Raw genomic sequence first — 18131 nt, forward strand, 5'->3', positions numbered from 1 at the left:
AAAACTTGCACTGCGTTGGATATCCATCCGTATGTGTCTTGACACACAGCGACCTGACCTGGCCGTCGTCTGTTATGGTCCCCTCCGTCAATCTCTTGCTGCGGCCGCCCTAGTCCAGTTCACTTAGCCTTGGGGCGCCGCCCATCATTCCGCTAGTCTGCTCCGATCAATCCCTTGGACCCGCCCACCTGCCCAAGAGTCACTTGAACGAGGCGCCGTTCCTCCTGGATCGTTCCGTTTCCGAAAGCTACATCCCATACCCCCGCTGCCTCCCTCTCTGCCTTCCCCGCCTCCTGCCTGCCTGCCTCTTGTGTCCGCGGCCGGGTGCCGCTCCCTCTGCCCTACCACTCATCTCACACCTCCACACACTTCCATGCTCCCACTCCCCTCCTTCTCCCGTGTCCTCTGGTCCTCCTTCGGACCCCAGCCAATATCTTGGAAATACAGCACACCTTTCTTAACAGTCGCTCATTCGTTTACTCTCGTACTCCTTTCACAGCCACGCCCCCCCCCTCCCTCTCACCAATACCCTGCACCAGGCACGGGTACCCTTCGTCTGCCTGCTCTGTGGAACCTCCAGAGGTTGACGCCCTGCGAGGACAAGCACCCCTGCCTGTGGACCTCTCGCACCCACGCCGCCAGCCATGTCATTGCTCCCGACTTGCTGGTCGTTCCGCTCGAGCTCTAGAGAAAGAGAGAGAGAGAGAGAGAGAGTGTGTGTGTGTGTGTATGTGAGCCTTGGGTGGCTTTTTATTTAATAGCTTCCTCTCCCCTTCTTTCACCTCACCCCGAACAGTTTGACCTCCCACAAAACAGACTCTTCTCAAGTTACAACTCGTGTCAATCCACAAAGCTCAGCCAACATCAACCAGCTTCTCCCAATGTCAATGTTCACCATGTCTCAACACCAGTACGCCTACCCGGCCACTGCTCCCGCACCCAGAGCATACTCGGGCCATGGTACCAGCAGCGCCTTCAGTAGCTCTGCCAACCCCGACGAAGACTGGACCAAGATCTCTGACCTTGCTGAGCGCCGGAGGATCCAGAACCGCATTGCCCAGCGCAACTACCGTATGTCACAATCAACCCGTGGAACACACCTGCGCTCTGCCAGACACCCAGTACTGACATGCTTGCGTAGGTAAGAAACTCAAGAGACGCTTGGAAGACCTCGAGAGGCGTGCCGGCCAGGAAGGTACATCTACCACAGAGAAGCCTGCTCAGACCAAGACCAAGAAGCCTGCGAACAAGACACAAAAACCGCCAGCCCCGACAAAGGCCATGAATCAGGGCCAGTTCACCCCTCCAATGCAAGACGACGAAGTTTTCTTTGCCCAACACTACGAGGATGGCCGTGAGAGATCCAACACGCCCCCGTTCCTTGCATACTCTGCGTACCCCCCGCCCGAGGAGATGATTATGGCTCCCGCATACACTACACTACCGTACCCCATGTCCACTGCTGAGGCGTACCCTGGATACCTCGCGCCCGCAGTGCCGGTGACGTTGCCACCCATGAACCACTTCAACGACGCTATAAAGCGTGAATCGTACCCGAGCGACGACGGCTTTCCCCCATACATGAACTACGGCTATATGCCTGGTATCGACATGCATGCGCCCGGCTCCTACGACACCGCGAACCCTCATGTGAGTTATATGCGACAACCACCTTCCCGCGATCCATGATGCTGATGGATTGTTGAGCAGACCCCTCCGCTCTCGCACTCTTTCGACCACTCAGCCAACTGCTCCGACGCTGGTTACGAGTATCCCACTACACCACTATCGATGCCAGGATCTCCTGGTATGGCCCAGCAATAGAGACGGACGTAGACAGGACCATGCGAAAATGTTGTTGGACGAGGCGTGGCATTCTTGTGGCTACTATTCTGGACTCGTTACTTTTCTTATTGTTTTCTTCTTTCTCATTCTCCCATATATACGGGGTGGCTTGGGCCAGGAGTTTGGGAGCATCTGGATTGCATGAAATGGTCGAAGCGCTCGACCTTATGGAGCTATGATCTGGGACCAGGCGATGGAGTTTCAACTTGGGTGAACTGTTCCACTGAGTGCAGCTCTGTTACAAGGCTGAACACGGTAGTCGAAAATTCAAAAGGCGAGATTGTTACAATACACGTGTCTTATGCTTCACACCAAGGTCAAGAGAGCCCTATCTTGATCAAACACGCGTTTCTGGCTGCCAATCTCCCGGTGCTCATACGAAATCACGATGCCCTGTTGTGTCAAAATCCCCAGCCCCCTTAAAAGAACAAAGAAGAAGAAGAACTGCTGTGGCCATAATGATGGTTCACAGCGAAGGGCGCGGAAGGCAAGACAAATCCGTTGACCGGAAGGCGGACATGCGTAGGTATGCCAGAATGGGGGTTAAAGGCGATTCTAGCCGAGTCCGATGCGGGAGAGTCTTAAAGCCGGTCGAGATCCGGGCATAGCATTGCACATGGGATACAGTCAGTGGTCAAGCCTGTGGGTGCTGACAAAACATGGTAAGGAACAGCTCTGGAACAAGGTTGACCACGAGTCGCGTGTGTGAAAGGAGTCGGGGCTCATAAATCACCAGACGGAACCTAAGATGTGGCGCAGTGCATGGATTTACTCGCTCAAAAACCATATGATGCGACTTGACGGCAGCTAGGATGGCCGCAATAACAGTTCCGACGCTAGAGGCAAACGACGACATTCGTGCAGTACCCACGGACAGGTCTACGCCACAGGTGAGTACGAGGCAGGGTTCAAGGTAGGGGGATGAGATGGAGGGATGGTGCGGGATCATGAGGTAGAGGAACCACGACCAGGCTGCGGCATGACAAACACCCACCGATGGTTGATGGTGTGATCTTTACATGGAACGAGCCATTGAGACGATATGAGGGATACGACGAATTGCTTCTGCGCGCAAAAACGACCACCGATGGGACTCTGCGTTACGAAAACGCTGGCTGGATGACACAGCAGCCTATTACGCAGTCGTCATGCTATGCTGGGCGTTTTCAGTCGGACGCTGAGGCGGGAGAAACATTTGGCCCCTCGTAGCAGGCAGGAACAAGGTATGGTGAACCAGATTTGCGGATGTGGGATCTGGGTTGAGGAATTGTCTCTGAGTCTCCCATATGGAACCAGAAAAGAAGGAGGGAGGGGCCGTTTCTTAGGAACATCCACGGGCGCTATCAAGCTTGGAGTCCTCGTCTCGGCTACATCTTCTCGATGTGAACAGCGCCATACGAGAAAACACGAGATGGTTCACGACAAGACAGACCGTAACGAGGTCGGCTCAGTTGGGGTGGTGCGGAAAGGCGGGCGTCGAGAAAGCCTCTCGGTTTTGCGCCTAGACTTTGCGGCTTGCATCTGCAAGGCATCGCATGGCCTGGGAACAACAACACCTCATGACTCGCTCAGGGACATTGCAATGGGATAACGACGGAAATACTTGCAGGTATTGAACCGTTCACTTGTTTGGGGTCCTGGAGACTTGGCTCGTGACGTGGTCACGATAACCCTCCCGCCTGAAGAAGCGTAGGGAGTATGATAGGTTGAAGTGTTGCAGAGTTGCCGACAACTACGTCATCGCGTGACTGCCATCTTGCGTCGTAAATTGTGAGTCGCTGTTGACACAGCATTTCCAATGGACGCAGATGGACATACGCATAGCTAGGACATTGAGGAGGCAAACCGGTCTAAGCTAAGGTTTCCGGGACGTCGCGGCACGAAATTGGGGTCTGTACGGAGTAGGACAGATGGGATTGTCCATCTCGAATGTCGCCGGGGAACGGTAGCGCCAATGAGAAAGACATGGGAATGGGTGTGGAAAGCAAAGGCCTGAGACCGAGGGCGAGGACGCGAGCAGCGTACCCCTACCTAGGTACCCAAGGCAGGTGCTGGTAGGGATCTACCTACTGTAGGTAGGCAGTGTGAGAAAAGGATCTGGGGGCGTGTGCGTATCCCCCCTCTTCTCCGGAGTTAAGTCCAGGGCTGCGGATCCTAGCGGGAAAGTAAACTCCATGCTCGGAGCTAGGGTTTATTGACAATTCGTCCGAGATATCGGAAATAGAAGTCGCCTTCGACATTGTAAAGGGCGAAGCTCAGTATGGTTATTACTTGTTGACCAAATCCTTTCTCCATCCTTCCGAATCCTTGTGCGAGCGGTGCCGAGACACGAGGCTACAGTTTCCCCGCAATGCTACAACTCAAGAAACCGAAATAATCCACACGCCCCCTGTTCTCTATTGCATGTGCTCTTACTATTTTCGACTGGTGGTTGTCATATCCGTAGCCCGTCCGAGTTATGGAGGAGAGTGTATAAACATGTCGCCGTTTCGCCTAAACCAGTACAATAACCACATTTGACGACACTAGCGACTAGTCCAAGTAGCACCGTGCCTTTGCACACTTCGGTCAAAGGGCTGAAGTGATCTACAAACATATTACAGAAGCCCCTGTCTGAATGGTTCATCGGCGCGGTCCAGATCATTTCACGCACTCGATGCCATGTCCGTCTGGATATATACAACTGGATATATACAAAATGATTGCATCTCACTTCGTCTGAATCCGAAAAGCACCATCTTCTCCGTTGTCATTCTGTCCCATTTCAGCTCGAGTTCTCAGTCGAAGGCTGATACAGGGCCGCGGTGCTTGGTGTGCGTCGAAACAAAACAACCCCAATTTAACAAGCAATCTCTCAGGAAGACATATAGACTTTCAGATGTCACTATGAGAATCCGTAGGCACACATGACAGGATCAAACCTCGACAACGATCGGAAGATCTGGTGCGGGCAACCATGTCAAAGAAAAATTACCCACAAACAGATCTCAATTTTACCCCCTCCGCGTCGTTCCGAATTGAGTCCAACCGGAAATAATAATAATAATAACCAAAGCCAGCAATTGACGATTTAATGCTTGAGCTCGTCTTCGTCTTTCGCTCTTAAACGCCATCAGCGTGATCATTTTAGCCTTGTGCCCAGCCCGTCCCGTTCATTAAGCCATCCGAGTCTATCGGTGCGCTTGAGGGGAGAAAGAGTTACTCAAGAATGCTTCAGAGGCTTTAATCAGCCATAGTCTGGAAGATCATCTTAGCCATGAAGAGTTGATCGACTATGTGAATGTTCACACCAGGCCGAATAGAAGCAAAACCAGCAGCCTGCCGATGTTCATTGCCGACCGGATATGCTTGAGATCCACATGGTATCAGAGACTCACATCAAGGGAATTAATTGTATTCCACTTTTGTTTAGATGCTTCATAGGTGCAGGCAGTGAGCTGAAGGATGCAACAAGTTGCCGCCACAGTCACAGCCACTCCCCAGAAACGGTACGTATCGCACCTTGGAGGACAGGCACAACCATGATTGGCTGTTGCGCTCTGTCCAAGGACAGGACCCACTCAACCTTAATCGCAACCACTTAAAGAATGTTAAAAACACAAACCGCCCGAGATAGCATCCGAGGCATTCAGCCAACTTCATCCAACAAGAAAACCGCCAGTCATGGCTCCCGACTGGCAGCTGCTCTACCTCTACGGAGGCGACAAGTAGGTGTGCATAGACAAGTTGCACGGACACCGCATCGAATCTATCCTCCGTCCCCCGCCTTCCGGCGTAGTCTCTTCTCCCTAATGTGAACATGCGCTGTTGACACTAGTCCTTAGCCCCTGGGATTCGAGTCTTTGGACCGATTCTGATGATCGAGTACGCGGCGGCAAGAGCCAATCTCACTTGCACTGCGAGTCACCGGAAAAGGCCAAATTTTTTGGGAACCTGGATATCACAGCCCTGGGAGGGGCTGGTTTCGCATCTCAAAGAACACTAGGCACGCTCCATCTGGATCTGAGCCAATATGACGGGCTTGCCATCAACATCTTGCAAAGTGACTCCAAGAAGTACACTCTCACCATCAAAGACGAAATACTACCGCCAAGAGAGGATGGCCGTGACCAAAGCACGGTCAGCTGGGAGTATGATTTCATACCCGAGGCTGGAGAGGTTAAGATCTCATGGGATGACCTGAAGCCTACCTACAGAGGCAGGCCCAAACCCGACGCCAAGCCCCTAGATGTGTCCAATATCAAGAGGATCAGCTTCATGATGCGAAGGTAAGGAGCACATCTCCCTGATACCATCTACGACTTTGTTTTTGATGCGATATTGCAGCTTCTTTGGCACCCAAGAGGGTGACTTCAGCTTAACAATTGCGCATCTAGCCGCCTTTAGCAATCGGCCTACATCATCCGACTCCGACGGGTCATTTGAGAAACATCGTGCTGCTGTAAGTGTACCGGACGCAGCTACCCGACCATCCTGGTGGAGTTGGGTTTGCGGATGGGCTAGATGACTCGAATAAACAACGCGGCCCAGGGAGTCGAACAGGATGTCCATCCATGCGAGGAGGACAGGGGGTAAAACATGGTCACGGTTTGCTGTGGAATGTCCAAGAGAACCAACATGTCTTCCTAATTCTAGCGTAGGCCATTGGTTCTACACACAGGGCTAATTGAGAACTTCATACAATCTGGCCCAACACTTTGATCAAGTCGCTTGTCACACCCATGGCCGTGACGTCGCCACCAGCGCCGGCGCCCTGAATGATGAGGGGATTGCTGCCGTACCGCTCCGTATAGAAGCTGATGATGTTGTCGCTGCCCTTGAGAGCAGCGATGGGATGAGATGCGTCGAACTGCTCCAGACCAACCTTGACCTGTTTGCTGGCGACGTCAATGCTGCCAACAAAGCGGACCACCTTGCCTTGCTTCTCAGCAGCCTTCTTGGTCTCCTCCATCTGAATGTCAAACTCTGGCAGTTTCTGCAGAAACTGATCCCCGCTCGTGCAGGACTCGAGCTCCTTCGGGATCAAGCTCTGAACGGGGAAGGATGTGGGCGACTCGATAGGTAGTCCTGCTAGTCTCGCGAGAATGGTCAGCTTACGAGCGACATCGAGACCATTGAGATCATCTCTCGGGTCGGGCTCCGTGTAGCCCAGCTCCTTGGCTTTGGTCACTTCTGCAGACCATTTGCCGCCCGAGCCCGATGTCGGAGCAAATGAGTTGAAGAGGAAGGACATTGTGCCGCTAAAGACACCCTCGATCTTGGTCACACGGTCGCCCGTGTCGACGAGGTCCTTGAGAGTTGAGATGACGGGCAGACCCGCGCCGACGGAAGACTCATGGTAAACCTTAGCGCCGGAGTTTTCGGCAGCGGCGAAGATGTCCTGCCACAGACGGTAGGAGCCAGAGAATGCCTTCTTGTTGGGGGTCACGACGCTGATGCCACGGCCGAGGAAATCGGGGTAGGCGTCGGCAACGTCCTGGGAGCTCGTGTTGTCAACAAGGACGACCTTGGCGGGGGCGGCGGCAAGGTAGTCGGCGAGCTGCGGCAGAGCAGGGGGGGCTTGCGAGACGGCGGCAAGCTTCTCGATGGCGCCGGCGATGGGAATTGGGGAGTAGCTGGCGTCGTACAGGGCCTTCTTGCTAGTCGAGATGTAGACCAGGTTCAGCTTCGGAGAGGGTCGTCGACTGGCCAATGCATCAAGCTGGGAGAGGAAGCTCTTTCCAACCCCGCCAGCGCCTGTTAGCCCACCAAAGAAGTCGTCAGCATAAATACATTCAGTCTTCCGTATGCAAGCAAGCGGGAGACATTTGGGAGGGGTCTCAGTTGAGGTTCCTACCAATGATGGCGATAAAGATTTGCTTGGATGATGCCATGATCAATTTCTGTTCGTTTTCCTCGTTTGATGCAATATTGCTGTACCTGTTAAAGAAAGGCAGCCATTGGGAAATAAAACACACACTCATTCAAAATCCCTCCGACCGCGGGGCAGCTTGTGGTGGGGCAATCCCCGCCCAGACCCCGATTTCATCGGTGTAATGTACAAGCCTTCTCACACTCACCGATCACCGAAGACCTTTACCGAAAGCCGGATCCGGCGTGTCGGCATTCTGCACCTAACACTTACAAAGCCGAAGAAGCTTGGGCCCTCCCTTCCAGGTCTTGTCGTCATCCACACTGTGACCTTCCCGTAGGGGCTAAGCTTGGCCAAGTGTCATTCCTCATACAAAAACTGTAGGGCTGATCCTGCACCAGCTTGCGTCTGACCTGCAGCTCATCAAAGTGCTTTTCTCTTGATTGACGTCTTGGGAGAATCATCGGGGTAGCTATATTCGATTCCACGTCAATTATCACCATGACGCTTCTACAGTCCCTACTCCACCTAACCAACTTCAAGAGCCCCTTGCTACGGACTCTTGTTCCCGCCGTCTCTGCGGCTTATGTCATTCAGGCAGCATTTGCTGTGCCGTCAATACTCGCCCAGAATGAACGCTTCTACGACTTCTCCGGCTCGCTTACTTACCTTTCCGTTACCGCTCTAAGCCTGTACCTGCCCGCCCTGCGTGCAAAGTACACGCCGACCCTTGCCAATGCTTCGACAATGCTGCCCGATTTTCTTGCGCGTTTCACTAGCCCTGGAGCCACGGGAGCTCTGAACTGGAGACAGGTTGCCCTCAGTGGTGCCGTCATCTTCTGGGCCATCAGACGTAAGTCTCTCGTTTTGAAGACCTGTCAGTAAAGCCTTGGAACCAGTGCTGACATGTCTGCTCACCCAGTGGGGTCGTATCTGTTCCAGCGCATCTTGGAAGAAGGCAAAGACTCCCGCTTCGATGAGATAAAAAAGTCTCCGACCAGGTTTGCAGGTGCCTTCTTCGCCCAGGCCACATGGGTCTCGCTCTGTCTCATGCCCGTCATTACTCTGAACGCCGTTCCCGCCTCCGCATTCGCCGCTTTGCCGGCCGTCAAGGCCTCTGATATTCTTGGCTTACTCATCTACGTAGCTGGTTTTGCGTTCGAGATTACGGCGGACAGGCAGAAAAGTAGATGGCTTCGGGAGAGACGTGAGAAGATCCATGATGAGCAGTTCATGACCGGAGGTCTATGGAGCGTTAGGTACGTTTTGGTTCCCGTTGGTGCATGCTGATATGTACGCGCTGGAAGAACGGAAACAAGTGTAACACATGCACACGAGAGAAATCTAACTAACGCTGCTCCAGCCAATATCCCAACTACTTCGGCGAGATCTCTCTCTGGACCGGCATCGCCACCGCGGCGGCCGGTAGCCTTCTTCTTAAGCCAATTCAGGTGGCTCTTGGTCTATCGGGCGGCGTTGTTGGACGGCTTACCGCAGTGTGCCTGTCTTATGTGAGCCCGGCCTTCGTCAGTTTCCTGCTACTCAAGGTTTCCGGAGTGCCTCTTAGCGAGAAGAAGTACGATAAGCGCTACGGCGACCGCAAGGACTACCAGGAGTGGAAGAAGAATACTCCGAAGCTCTTCCCCAAGGTCTTTTGAGTATGGTAGCGTTACGGCAGTGTCATTGCCCAATACATTCCAGCACGGTTCGAAAGTAGCTTGCTTCATTTCATATAACAGTAACTCTTGAGTCCAATCTACTGGGTGCCATTCTCTAGCACAAGCCGAAGAGTGCTCAATCCATCTCTCATGTTGCGCAAAGAAAAACCTGTCCCATTTCCCTACTTACCAGCCTTTGCAAATAGTGTAGTCTGGTGATCAGAGCGCCGCAAAGAACATGGAAAAAGAACAGGGGGGATTAGTTGCCCATCGGGCTTCACAACCCGTAATCATTGTGCCATGTTTTCATCTGTTGGCGTAAGGTGTTGCTGCGTCGGTTGACATCTCATCCTGACGATTTACAGATGGAATTTCTTGACCTTTTCGACCTCATCGAAGCTGCCCATAAAGATGCCGGCCCTATCGTGGATGTGCTCGGGCACCACCTCCAACATTCTTCTCATTTGGCTGTCTACTGCCTGACCGCCAGCTTTCAATTGTTGTTAGCATTGTGCAAGTCGGTAAAATTGTAGGCAGAGGGACCAACCATTCTCAAATACCAGGGCCATGGGCGCACACTCGTACAGAATACGGAGTTTGCCCTTGGGGCTCTTCTTGTCGGCTGGGTAAGCGAATACACCACCGTACAGCAGGGTGCGGTACGCATCAGCTACCATGGAACCAATGTAGCGCGCGCTATACGGCTTGCCGTTTTCCTGAGGGGTCTTGAGCGAGTTGAAGTAATTGTTGGTACGGTCCTCCCAGTAGAGGGAGTTACCCTCGTTGACAGAATAAATAGCACGGGCCTTGGGTAGACGCATGTCAGGGTGGGTGAGGATGAACTCGCCGACGCCGTTGTCCAGGGTGAAGCCATTGACGGTACCGCCCTTCATGGTGATGACGAGCTGTGCAGAAGCGCCGTACATGGTGAAGCCGGCAGCCAAAAGCTCGGTGCCTGGCTTGAGGATATCCTCCTTGGTTCCGGTGGAGCCCTCGGGCAGCTTATGGATACCAAAGATGGTGCCGACCGACACACCAGCGTCCAAGTTGGAACTGCCGTCAATGGGGTCGCATGCGACAGCATAACGGGCACCAGTAGCGTCCTTAAAGAAAATGACCTCCTCCTCCTCTTCCGAAACTAACAAAGCGCACTTGCCAGAAGATCTCATGGCCTCGATGAAGAGGTCATTGGAGATTACATCAAGCTTCTTCTGGTCGTCGCCAGTGGTGTTGGAGGAACCGGCCAGACCCGTCAGGTTGACCAGGGTAGCTCGACGGATATAGTATGCGATGGACTTGAAGGAAAATTGCAGCGCGTGGCACAAAAGACTAATGGGAATGGTCAGGAAGCTGTTGCCGAGCGCGGGAAGCTGTGTGATGCCTACGTGAAATCTCCAGTGGCCTCCTTATGTTTGGCTTGCTCTTCCGTAAGGAACCTGGTCAGGGTTACGATGTTGGTGTTGATCTTTTCGGTCTCTTGACCAGTACCGTTTGTTGTGTAGGCCGACATGATGGGCTGAAAGCAACCGGGTTATTGCGACGGAATGAAAGCTTCAGCGACGAGTATGGGATACGGATGCCTTGGTCTACGTTTAGGCGAAGAGGAGCGTGTTGACGACGAAAGGTTGAAGCTTATGATAGCGGGGTTCGCAGTAGTTCGAACAAAGAGGGATGGGGCATTGACACAAAGGACCGAAAAAGTTAGGCTGAATCGGAAGTATGATGCAGATAAATGTTTGTAGGAGGAAGAGAGGCGGGGTGGTGCAGAGACGGGCAATCGGAGGAAATGTTTCGTGTTTGTAGTTCCGGGTCTGGAACAAAACTTCAGCTTTGCCGAAGCTCTCGTCTTTACGGCTTGATGGGGGGTAGTCACTCATGGGCGATTGTGCCCCTCAGTTCGGCATACGGCTATCACAGGATCACGTCCTATTATCGCGCGCGATCCCGGGTCACCACGAACAAAGTGGAGCGAACAGCAAGCACCTCCGGCCGAGGGGAACCCGAGACATGGGGACGAGGGGGCAGAAAGCACAGGGCGCAGGGTACTCCTCGAGGATTTTTCGGAAATCCCCGGCGCAGTATGCAGCGAACGGGCACGATGCTGCGGTTGACCACGGGTGGCTGGTCTTTGGGTTTTGGCCGGGTTTCCTTCATCTCTGGGGATGCAATGGGGCTGGGACGAAAGTAAACCTTGTCCCCTGGGGCCCCGAGGGCGTACCTAATAGTATTTCGCATCAGGATTACTGCGGGTACTGAGGGGAGTTTGCTGTCGGGGATAGGCGAATCGGAGGTAAAGAAGGACGACGGAAAAGAGAATTCGAGAAAGAGGGTATGAGATTGGAGAAAGGGACTGGGTGACATCATGTGGATGGCTGAACGAGGCTAGTAAGTGAAGAATCATTACCTATCCGTCCGATCCCAGTAGCTTGGAGTAAGATGTCGGTTTGCTTTTTATCCCATCGATATGTGGCTGACTGCACGTTGCCAGACCTGACAGGTGCAATGCCACTCCTCGTCAAAGAAGCTCAGTTTCTGGAGACGCTTGTGGCTGTTGTGGCTTAAGTCTGTCGAACTAAAAGGAAGAGAAGAGCCTTTGTCCAACCGTCCCATGCGTTCTGGTTGGTTGCAGCCTTTCACGGGGTTGCTATGCTAGATCGGCATCGGCGTTACCAAGATTCCAGTGCAGGTCCTATACATACATACAGTCACGGCGATCTAGAGTAGTCATGAGACTGGAGGTTGAACAGCAAGTAGCATCAATTACAAGTGAAATAAAATGGGGTGAGCCGAAAAGTTCGGTGCAGGATAACCGCCTTGGCTGATGCCGCCAATATTGTTAAGCAGTGCGGAGTAATTTAATAGCAACTCAGACTCTCCACATTGGATGCGGAGAGGAGAATACACATACCGGTATCCGTAGATCAACACAGAAACGCGTTGTCTTCACAAGCCATGGTCGTTGATGGCTCAGCCTCTTGAATCAAGCCATTGAACCCTTAGGCATAAATGGGCACATGTACCATGTAGTCCACCATCTCGACTCCACTCCATGTACCTAGTTGGGCTGGAAAACCGGACAGTCTACACGTGCAATGCGCTAGGGGAGAGGCACGTGAGAAGGGGGGGTTTTCTCCGCGCCGCAAGTTCCCAGCAAGAACCCAAAACCAAGCGCCCCCCCGGTCTCAGCGCTGGTACCTAGTCGTCGCTGATGTCTCGGGCTCTTTGGCGGACCTCGGCATGTGGTAGCATGTCTTCCAGCCGGTCGGCACGCCCAATACTGTCCCCAAAATCACCTCCCCGATAACATGTTTCCGTCCCTTCCATTGCCAGAGACACTTGTGATTTCCATCCCGCAAACCCCGTGAATCAAGCCCAACCCGTTCCCCATCAAAAGACATCTCCATCGCTAAACGCCTAACCGTTTTCTAACATCGCCATCGGACTTCTTCCCGACAACTGACCCGGGGATTTCAAAGTCATCTCGCAGAATGGTCGCCGACGCTCTCATCTACCACCCATCAGTGGCTCACTACAACAAGTTTGTTGCCACAACCGTTGGTCGTGACAAGGTCCTCCGCACACTGCAGTACTTTGCCCGCTTCTACGCCTGGTACCTCTTCCGCACCAATGGCTCAAAGGCCGAGATCGCACCCTGGGAGGCCATCAAGAAGCAGTTTGGCCTGACTCGCAAGATCATGCGCTTCGGCAAGAATATCGAGCATTTCAAGGCCGCCGCAGTTGCCTCCGACGCGAAGACTACCGACCCCGTCCTTCGATATGCCGCAGTCGGTCGACAGCTGGGCTATGCCGGCTACCTGACTTTTGACGCCGCCACCGTCCTTGACGCTGCCGGCATCAAGAAGTGGGAGGGCGCCAAGAAGCTGCAGAAGGAAGCCTTCCGCTTCTGGGCCATCGGTCTCATCTTCAGTGTCATCGCCCAGACTTACACTCTCTATCGTCTTCAACAGCGCGAGGCCAAGGTCGACAAGAAGGAGGGCGAGGGCGTTGTTGAGGCTAAGAGGATAGCCATGTAAGTCATGTCACTCGGAGGCGATGTGCACACCCATCGTCGCCTTGACGGAATTCGTAGCTAACATGCATTGACAGTGAGCGCGCCGCTAGTCGCCTGCAGCTCATCTCTGACCTCTGCGACTTGACCGTTCCCACCTCTGCCCTTGCCTGGCTCAACTTTGACGACGGCATTGTTGGCCTTGCCGGTACTGTAAGCAGTTTAATCGGCGTCTATACCCAGTGGAAGAAGACGGCATAATTGGGTTTTGGGTGGAGACGGATGTCTTGCATGTACGTGCATGCGGACATGTGGGCTCTCTGCCGGACTGGTGGTCACGATGTGCAAGTGTTTTGAGTATTTGGTGGTGTAGGAAACACAAGGTGGTAATGCTTTGGACCATGGGGCGTTCCGGATGTATCCAGCCATGGTTGAGGGAACAGATGGGCAGATTATTAGCCGGCCGCTCTCTGCGGTTGAAGTGGGCACGATAGCCAATTTCGCTGCCAAGTAAAACGCTTTCCAGCATTTCTCAGGTGGGTCATGCTCCTACTCCGTCTCTAGGTACCAATGAATCTGTAAGCCTGGCCAAAAGATCCTTCGTTCGATCAAATCATGTTGTAAAATGCTACATCAGGCTGCAAGACGGAGCATATTCAACTTTGGAGATGGGGAAAGAACTCAATTCATTTTTTGCTCAGATGGATATCCATGCGTGTAATCGTACATAATACATCGGGCAATTAACTACTTTTCCCCAGCTTAACAGCATCCAGGTTGCTGCGTATAGCCGTATTCCGCCTAGCGCCAGAGAGACATCGAGATCCTTCCGCATGTCCGTGGCCCGGCATTCAGCATCTGTAAGGATGCCACAATAAAACCAGGGGAAAAAACAACCTGGCCGTGCTCACCAAACTCATCCCCTTCTTCTCATATTACATCCCGCTTGTTGCTGGTGAAAGGGATGTTTTCTGGGCCAAGACTGTTGGGTTCAAGGTGCCTCCAGGATCTAGATATTCAGAGTCAAGGACAGCCCCTTTGAGGCAAGCGTTTGAGCAGGAGTGAGTTACCAGTAACGGCCACCACGTTCATACTCGCGAGGGTACCCATCACGCGGGTAACCCGCATCCCGGGGAGGGAAATCCCTTGGGGGGCGGTCGTAAGGCCTACCATTAACGTACGGGTCAGGCGGTGGGGGGTAATCCCGGCGGTACGGGTCGTCATAACGACCTCGAGGAGGGGGATAATCGTCGATGGGACGACGGGGAGGCGAGCGATACCGAGCGCGTTCATCGTAATACTCGCGGCGGGGACTTCGCTCACGGTATCCATCACGATAGCCGTCTCTGCGCGGGCTATAGCCACGAGGGGGACCACGTCGGTCATAGTCATCGACCGGAGGTGGGTAGGGTCGACGGCCGCCGCCGGGTGAACGGGAACGTGCGCCACGCAAGTCACGAGGCGGCATGTCGGGCTGAGTCTGCAACTATGTGAGCTCGTTGTCACTTGATTTAGTCACGCATTTTTTACTTACGTCGGCGACACAAATGACGCGGCTTCCCTTGAATTCTCGACCATCGAGCTTCTCAACGGCAGTCCTCAAATCTGCCGCGGTCTCGAACTCAACGAAGCTGAACAGGCCTCAATCAGCAATGCGCACACGTAGGTTCTGGGGGATTGAATTTACCCTCGTCCATTGCCATCGCGACCAGTCTCGGAGTAGACAACATCAAGGCTTGATTGGCGGGCGAAGTCTTTCAGGTCCTATATCCAGAGTCCATGTAAGTTGGTGTCCAGGAGAGGTGTGATGGCCGTAGAGGGCTGATAATCCGGGAATCACAACCAGCCAGCGGCCAGGCAAAGGGGGTGAGGCCAAAGGTGGCGACGTCCGGCCTTGAGGATCTGTCACTGCTCTAGCAGGGCCTGGGCCGCATCAGAGCAACGACCCCGAATCTGATGGAGCAAACCTCGGGAGCGTAGCGCAGTCCAGACCGATCGACTGATGGGCAGCGGATGCTTGGAGTCGAGGCCACAGAACGTGCCGGAAAGTCCATCTTGAGGGGTAGCGTGGAGGTCCAGACGCGTTGTGCGCCACCAATGAGAGGGAATCCAGGAATCCAGCATAGAGAATGGGAGAGAATCAACAGACCTGCCAACTGGTATCGGTGGGAAGCCCCGTAATCTGCATACGGTGGGGAGTGCGCCGAGGTCTCGGGGGGGCGCGCTCGTTGTTGAAGCCGGGGGCACTGCCGCCTTCCCGATGCCGGGTTCCACGGGCAAATTGTACGGTCAGGCGTTCGCCCATGAAGTCGGATCCATCTTTTTGACGCTAGGGTTAGCGGACCGGAGCGGAAGAGTGTGGTTGTCAACGAAACGGCGCGTTAGGACATACGGAAAGCTGGTTCGTAAAGAAGTCAGTGACGGGACGACTTGGAGCCTGAGGAACAGACAATGGCGACTTACCAGGCACAACATCGCGAGCATCCATTGCATCCTTGTACTCGATGAAGCCGAATCCATTCATAAGCTTAATTTCGGTGATTTCACCAGTGCCATGGGTCGCAAAATGGGCCTCGACGTCGGCCTTCGTGGCTGTCAAAGCGCGCTCGGGTTAGCAGTAGTTTGCGACCAGGAACGGCGCGACTGGCGTGCGCAGAGGCTAAGCTTACCATTACGAGGAAGGTTTCCCAGGTACAACCTGGTGGAGGATACCTCAGTCATGGTGACTGGTGGTTGCGTCCTTGACAAATCAGTCAAAGTAGCAGAGGAGAGAAGATTCCAGGCTGAAGGAGGGGTTGCAGATGCGATGATCCGTAGATGGGGAAGGTTCGGCGGGAAGAAGCCCAAGGCGTTCACCAGGGTAGAACTGGTCAACAGTTGCGATGAGCAGCAATCGACACAAACCCCGTACCAAAAAGGGTTTAACGAGAAAATCAGGCTTTGTAGGCGCAAAAGAGCAAGTATACTGACGTGATAGGAAGAGTATGGATCTCGTGGCTCAGTCGTCGCTCGGAAATGCGAGAGGGAAATAACCAAGAGATGCCGGGCACCTGTGATTGGAGAATCCAGGAATTTGGAGGGCAGGAAAGCGGCGCTACGCCAATCGGTTGGCTTACGATGGGCTGACGCAGGAGGTGGTGTCTCTGGTAGAAGGGGAAGGAGAAGGAGAATGAGAGGATGGGGGTGAGGGTAAGGTGAGGGTAAGGAGAAGGAGGAGGAGGAGGAGGAGGAGGTGGCGGTGGTGGTGGTGGTGGTGGTGGTATTGAAGGTAGTGTGGTTGAGGGAGGATGAGGCAGAGGCAGAGAGCTAGGGTGAGGTGCGGTCAGCCGAAGTAATTATTTGATATTGTTGCTTGGTATCGTTCCTGGTCGAGGTAAGGATGGGAAGCCGCTAAGGTTAGCTTACCGAGCTACGACCTGGGCCTGAAGGACGACCTGTGTTCCTTGCGAGGATGACCCGCGACAGAGGCGAAGAGAAAAAGAACCACACACATGCACAGGTCAAAAGAAGAAGGGTGGAGAGCAAAAGAAAGATGGACATGGGGAGGAGGACGCTGGGCCTGGGCGAGTTGGGCCGCCGAGGATCAAGGTAGCATCGACCAATAAAATCACACCATACCCTGGCATAGAAGTCCTGTCTGTACACTGAGCTACCGCGTGTACCCTCCGGTGAGGTACATGCTTCTCGCCAGTGTGTGTTGTGTACCTCGCGCTCTTGAACAGTCGCATTGCTGTCACCTGGCTCAGGTCGCATTGTGATCTATAAGTTGCGCTGATCATCGGAAATCTTTTTGTTTCTCACTCAGGGTATCAAGAGCTTACACACGCTCAGAGATTGGACCACAACGAGGGCTACTGACAAAACATGCGCGCACACTGTTGCACATGACAACAGACTTCTTTTCTCCGACCTCAAAGTGACATGCGACTGAGGCGTCTGTCAAAAAGTCCTTGGCACCTTGAGGGTTCTTTAGCCTGGAAGCTAAACATTTTCTTTAGAATAATAATAATATTATTATTAATAATAATAATAATAATCCAACATGAAAATCGATGAAAACAAAACGATGATGATTAAAGCAATGGTAACAACAGTCCTCCATTTCAAGGATAATACGCTCCTTTGGAAAGCAAGAAGCTCCGAGACGCATCATTCATGACTAAGGAGTGAGAAACTTCCTGCGTGCAGCGCCAGCCATCCACGATCAGCGATCGTCGGCCGAAGGGACTCCAGCAGTATCGCAAAGAAGAACACAATCCAGGGAGATCTTCGTCAGGGGTAGCTGCTTTGGAACTGACCGGCAACATCTTTCCGTGCCCAGATGACACCCAGATCTTCGCCGAATAGCCAAAATGTTCCCTGTCACGCATGTAAGCTTCCCATACCCATTGCCATCTCAAGTCCAAATTAGTGTTGTGTCAACCGCTGTGGCGGATTTTAGTAGAGAACAACGGCTCGATCACCCAATCCGTATCACTCCCTAGCCCCTATCCAGTATAGGAACCGCCGAGCCGAGCAAGCAAAACAGCTCCTGCCCCGTGTCACCAGCCACCCAAAAGCAAGCGAGTATCAACATCTCCGATCCTGGCTATTTTCCCGTGAGGACCGGTCTGATGAGTCCGGTTCCGGTGATTGATACCGTATCCTCTTCCCGATAATAGAACATACTCGTAACCCTAACCCACCCTAGCCACTGACTCTACTCCGGATGTGGTGTCATTTGTCGCGGCTACGGTACCAATAGTGAAAACCCGCGGTATCAATAACC

General features: G+C 53.3%; 7 protein-coding genes across 7 annotated transcripts; 4 read left to right on the top strand and 3 right to left on the bottom strand.

Moving 5' to 3' along the window:
• Positions 1–881: 881 nt before the first annotated feature.
• GLRG_08754 (uncharacterized protein) lies at positions 882–1824 on the top strand (the record flags this gene model as incomplete). Its single annotated transcript, XM_008099304.1, has 3 exons — positions 882–1071; positions 1142–1650; positions 1711–1824. The coding sequence occupies 3 exons, from the start codon at positions 882–884 to the stop codon at positions 1822–1824; spliced, it is 813 nt and encodes a 270-aa protein (XP_008097495.1).
• Positions 1825–5508: 3684 nt separating this feature from the next.
• Positions 5509–6348, top strand: GLRG_08755 (complex I intermediate-associated protein 30; the record flags this gene model as incomplete). Its single annotated transcript, XM_008099305.1, has 3 exons — positions 5509–5552; positions 5670–6113; positions 6306–6348. The coding sequence occupies 3 exons, from the start codon at positions 5509–5511 to the stop codon at positions 6346–6348; spliced, it is 531 nt and encodes a 176-aa protein (XP_008097496.1).
• Positions 6349–6520: 172 nt separating this feature from the next.
• Positions 6521–7718, bottom strand: GLRG_08756 (homoserine dehydrogenase; the record flags this gene model as incomplete). Its single annotated transcript, XM_008099306.1, has 2 exons — positions 6521–7581; positions 7682–7718. 2 exons carry the CDS (start codon positions 7716–7718, stop codon positions 6521–6523), a joined length of 1098 nt encoding a protein of 365 aa, XP_008097497.1.
• A 479-nt stretch (positions 7719–8197) lies between these two features.
• Positions 8198–9354, top strand: GLRG_08757 (uncharacterized protein; the record flags this gene model as incomplete). The annotated part of the gene is made up of 3 exons (XM_008099307.1): positions 8198–8549; positions 8619–8955; positions 9060–9354. 3 exons carry the CDS (start codon positions 8198–8200, stop codon positions 9352–9354), a joined length of 984 nt encoding a protein of 327 aa, XP_008097498.1.
• A 359-nt stretch (positions 9355–9713) lies between these two features.
• GLRG_08758 (fructose-1-6-bisphosphatase) lies at positions 9714–10864 on the bottom strand (the record flags this gene model as incomplete). Its single annotated transcript, XM_008099308.1, has 3 exons — positions 9714–9844; positions 9902–10683; positions 10740–10864. The coding sequence occupies 3 exons, from the start codon at positions 10862–10864 to the stop codon at positions 9714–9716; spliced, it is 1038 nt and encodes a 345-aa protein (XP_008097499.1).
• A 1978-nt stretch (positions 10865–12842) lies between these two features.
• Positions 12843–13624, top strand: GLRG_08759 (peroxisomal biogenesis factor 11; the record flags this gene model as incomplete). The annotated part of the gene is made up of 2 exons (XM_008099309.1): positions 12843–13384; positions 13462–13624. The coding sequence occupies 2 exons, from the start codon at positions 12843–12845 to the stop codon at positions 13622–13624; spliced, it is 705 nt and encodes a 234-aa protein (XP_008097500.1).
• Positions 13625–14429: 805 nt separating this feature from the next.
• On the bottom strand, positions 14430–16084 carry GLRG_08760 (RNA recognition domain-containing protein; the record flags this gene model as incomplete). Its single annotated transcript, XM_008099310.1, has 6 exons — positions 14430–14843; positions 14898–14994; positions 15051–15127; positions 15513–15682; positions 15827–15955; positions 16033–16084. The coding sequence occupies 6 exons, from the start codon at positions 16082–16084 to the stop codon at positions 14430–14432; spliced, it is 939 nt and encodes a 312-aa protein (XP_008097501.1).
• Between the last annotated feature and the right edge of the window lie 2047 nt (positions 16085–18131).

Source organism: Colletotrichum graminicola (genome assembly GCF_000149035.1).
Source record: "Colletotrichum graminicola M1.001 genomic scaffold supercont1.41, whole genome shotgun sequence".
NCBI lineage: Eukaryota > Fungi > Ascomycota > Sordariomycetes > Glomerellales > Glomerellaceae > Colletotrichum > Colletotrichum graminicola.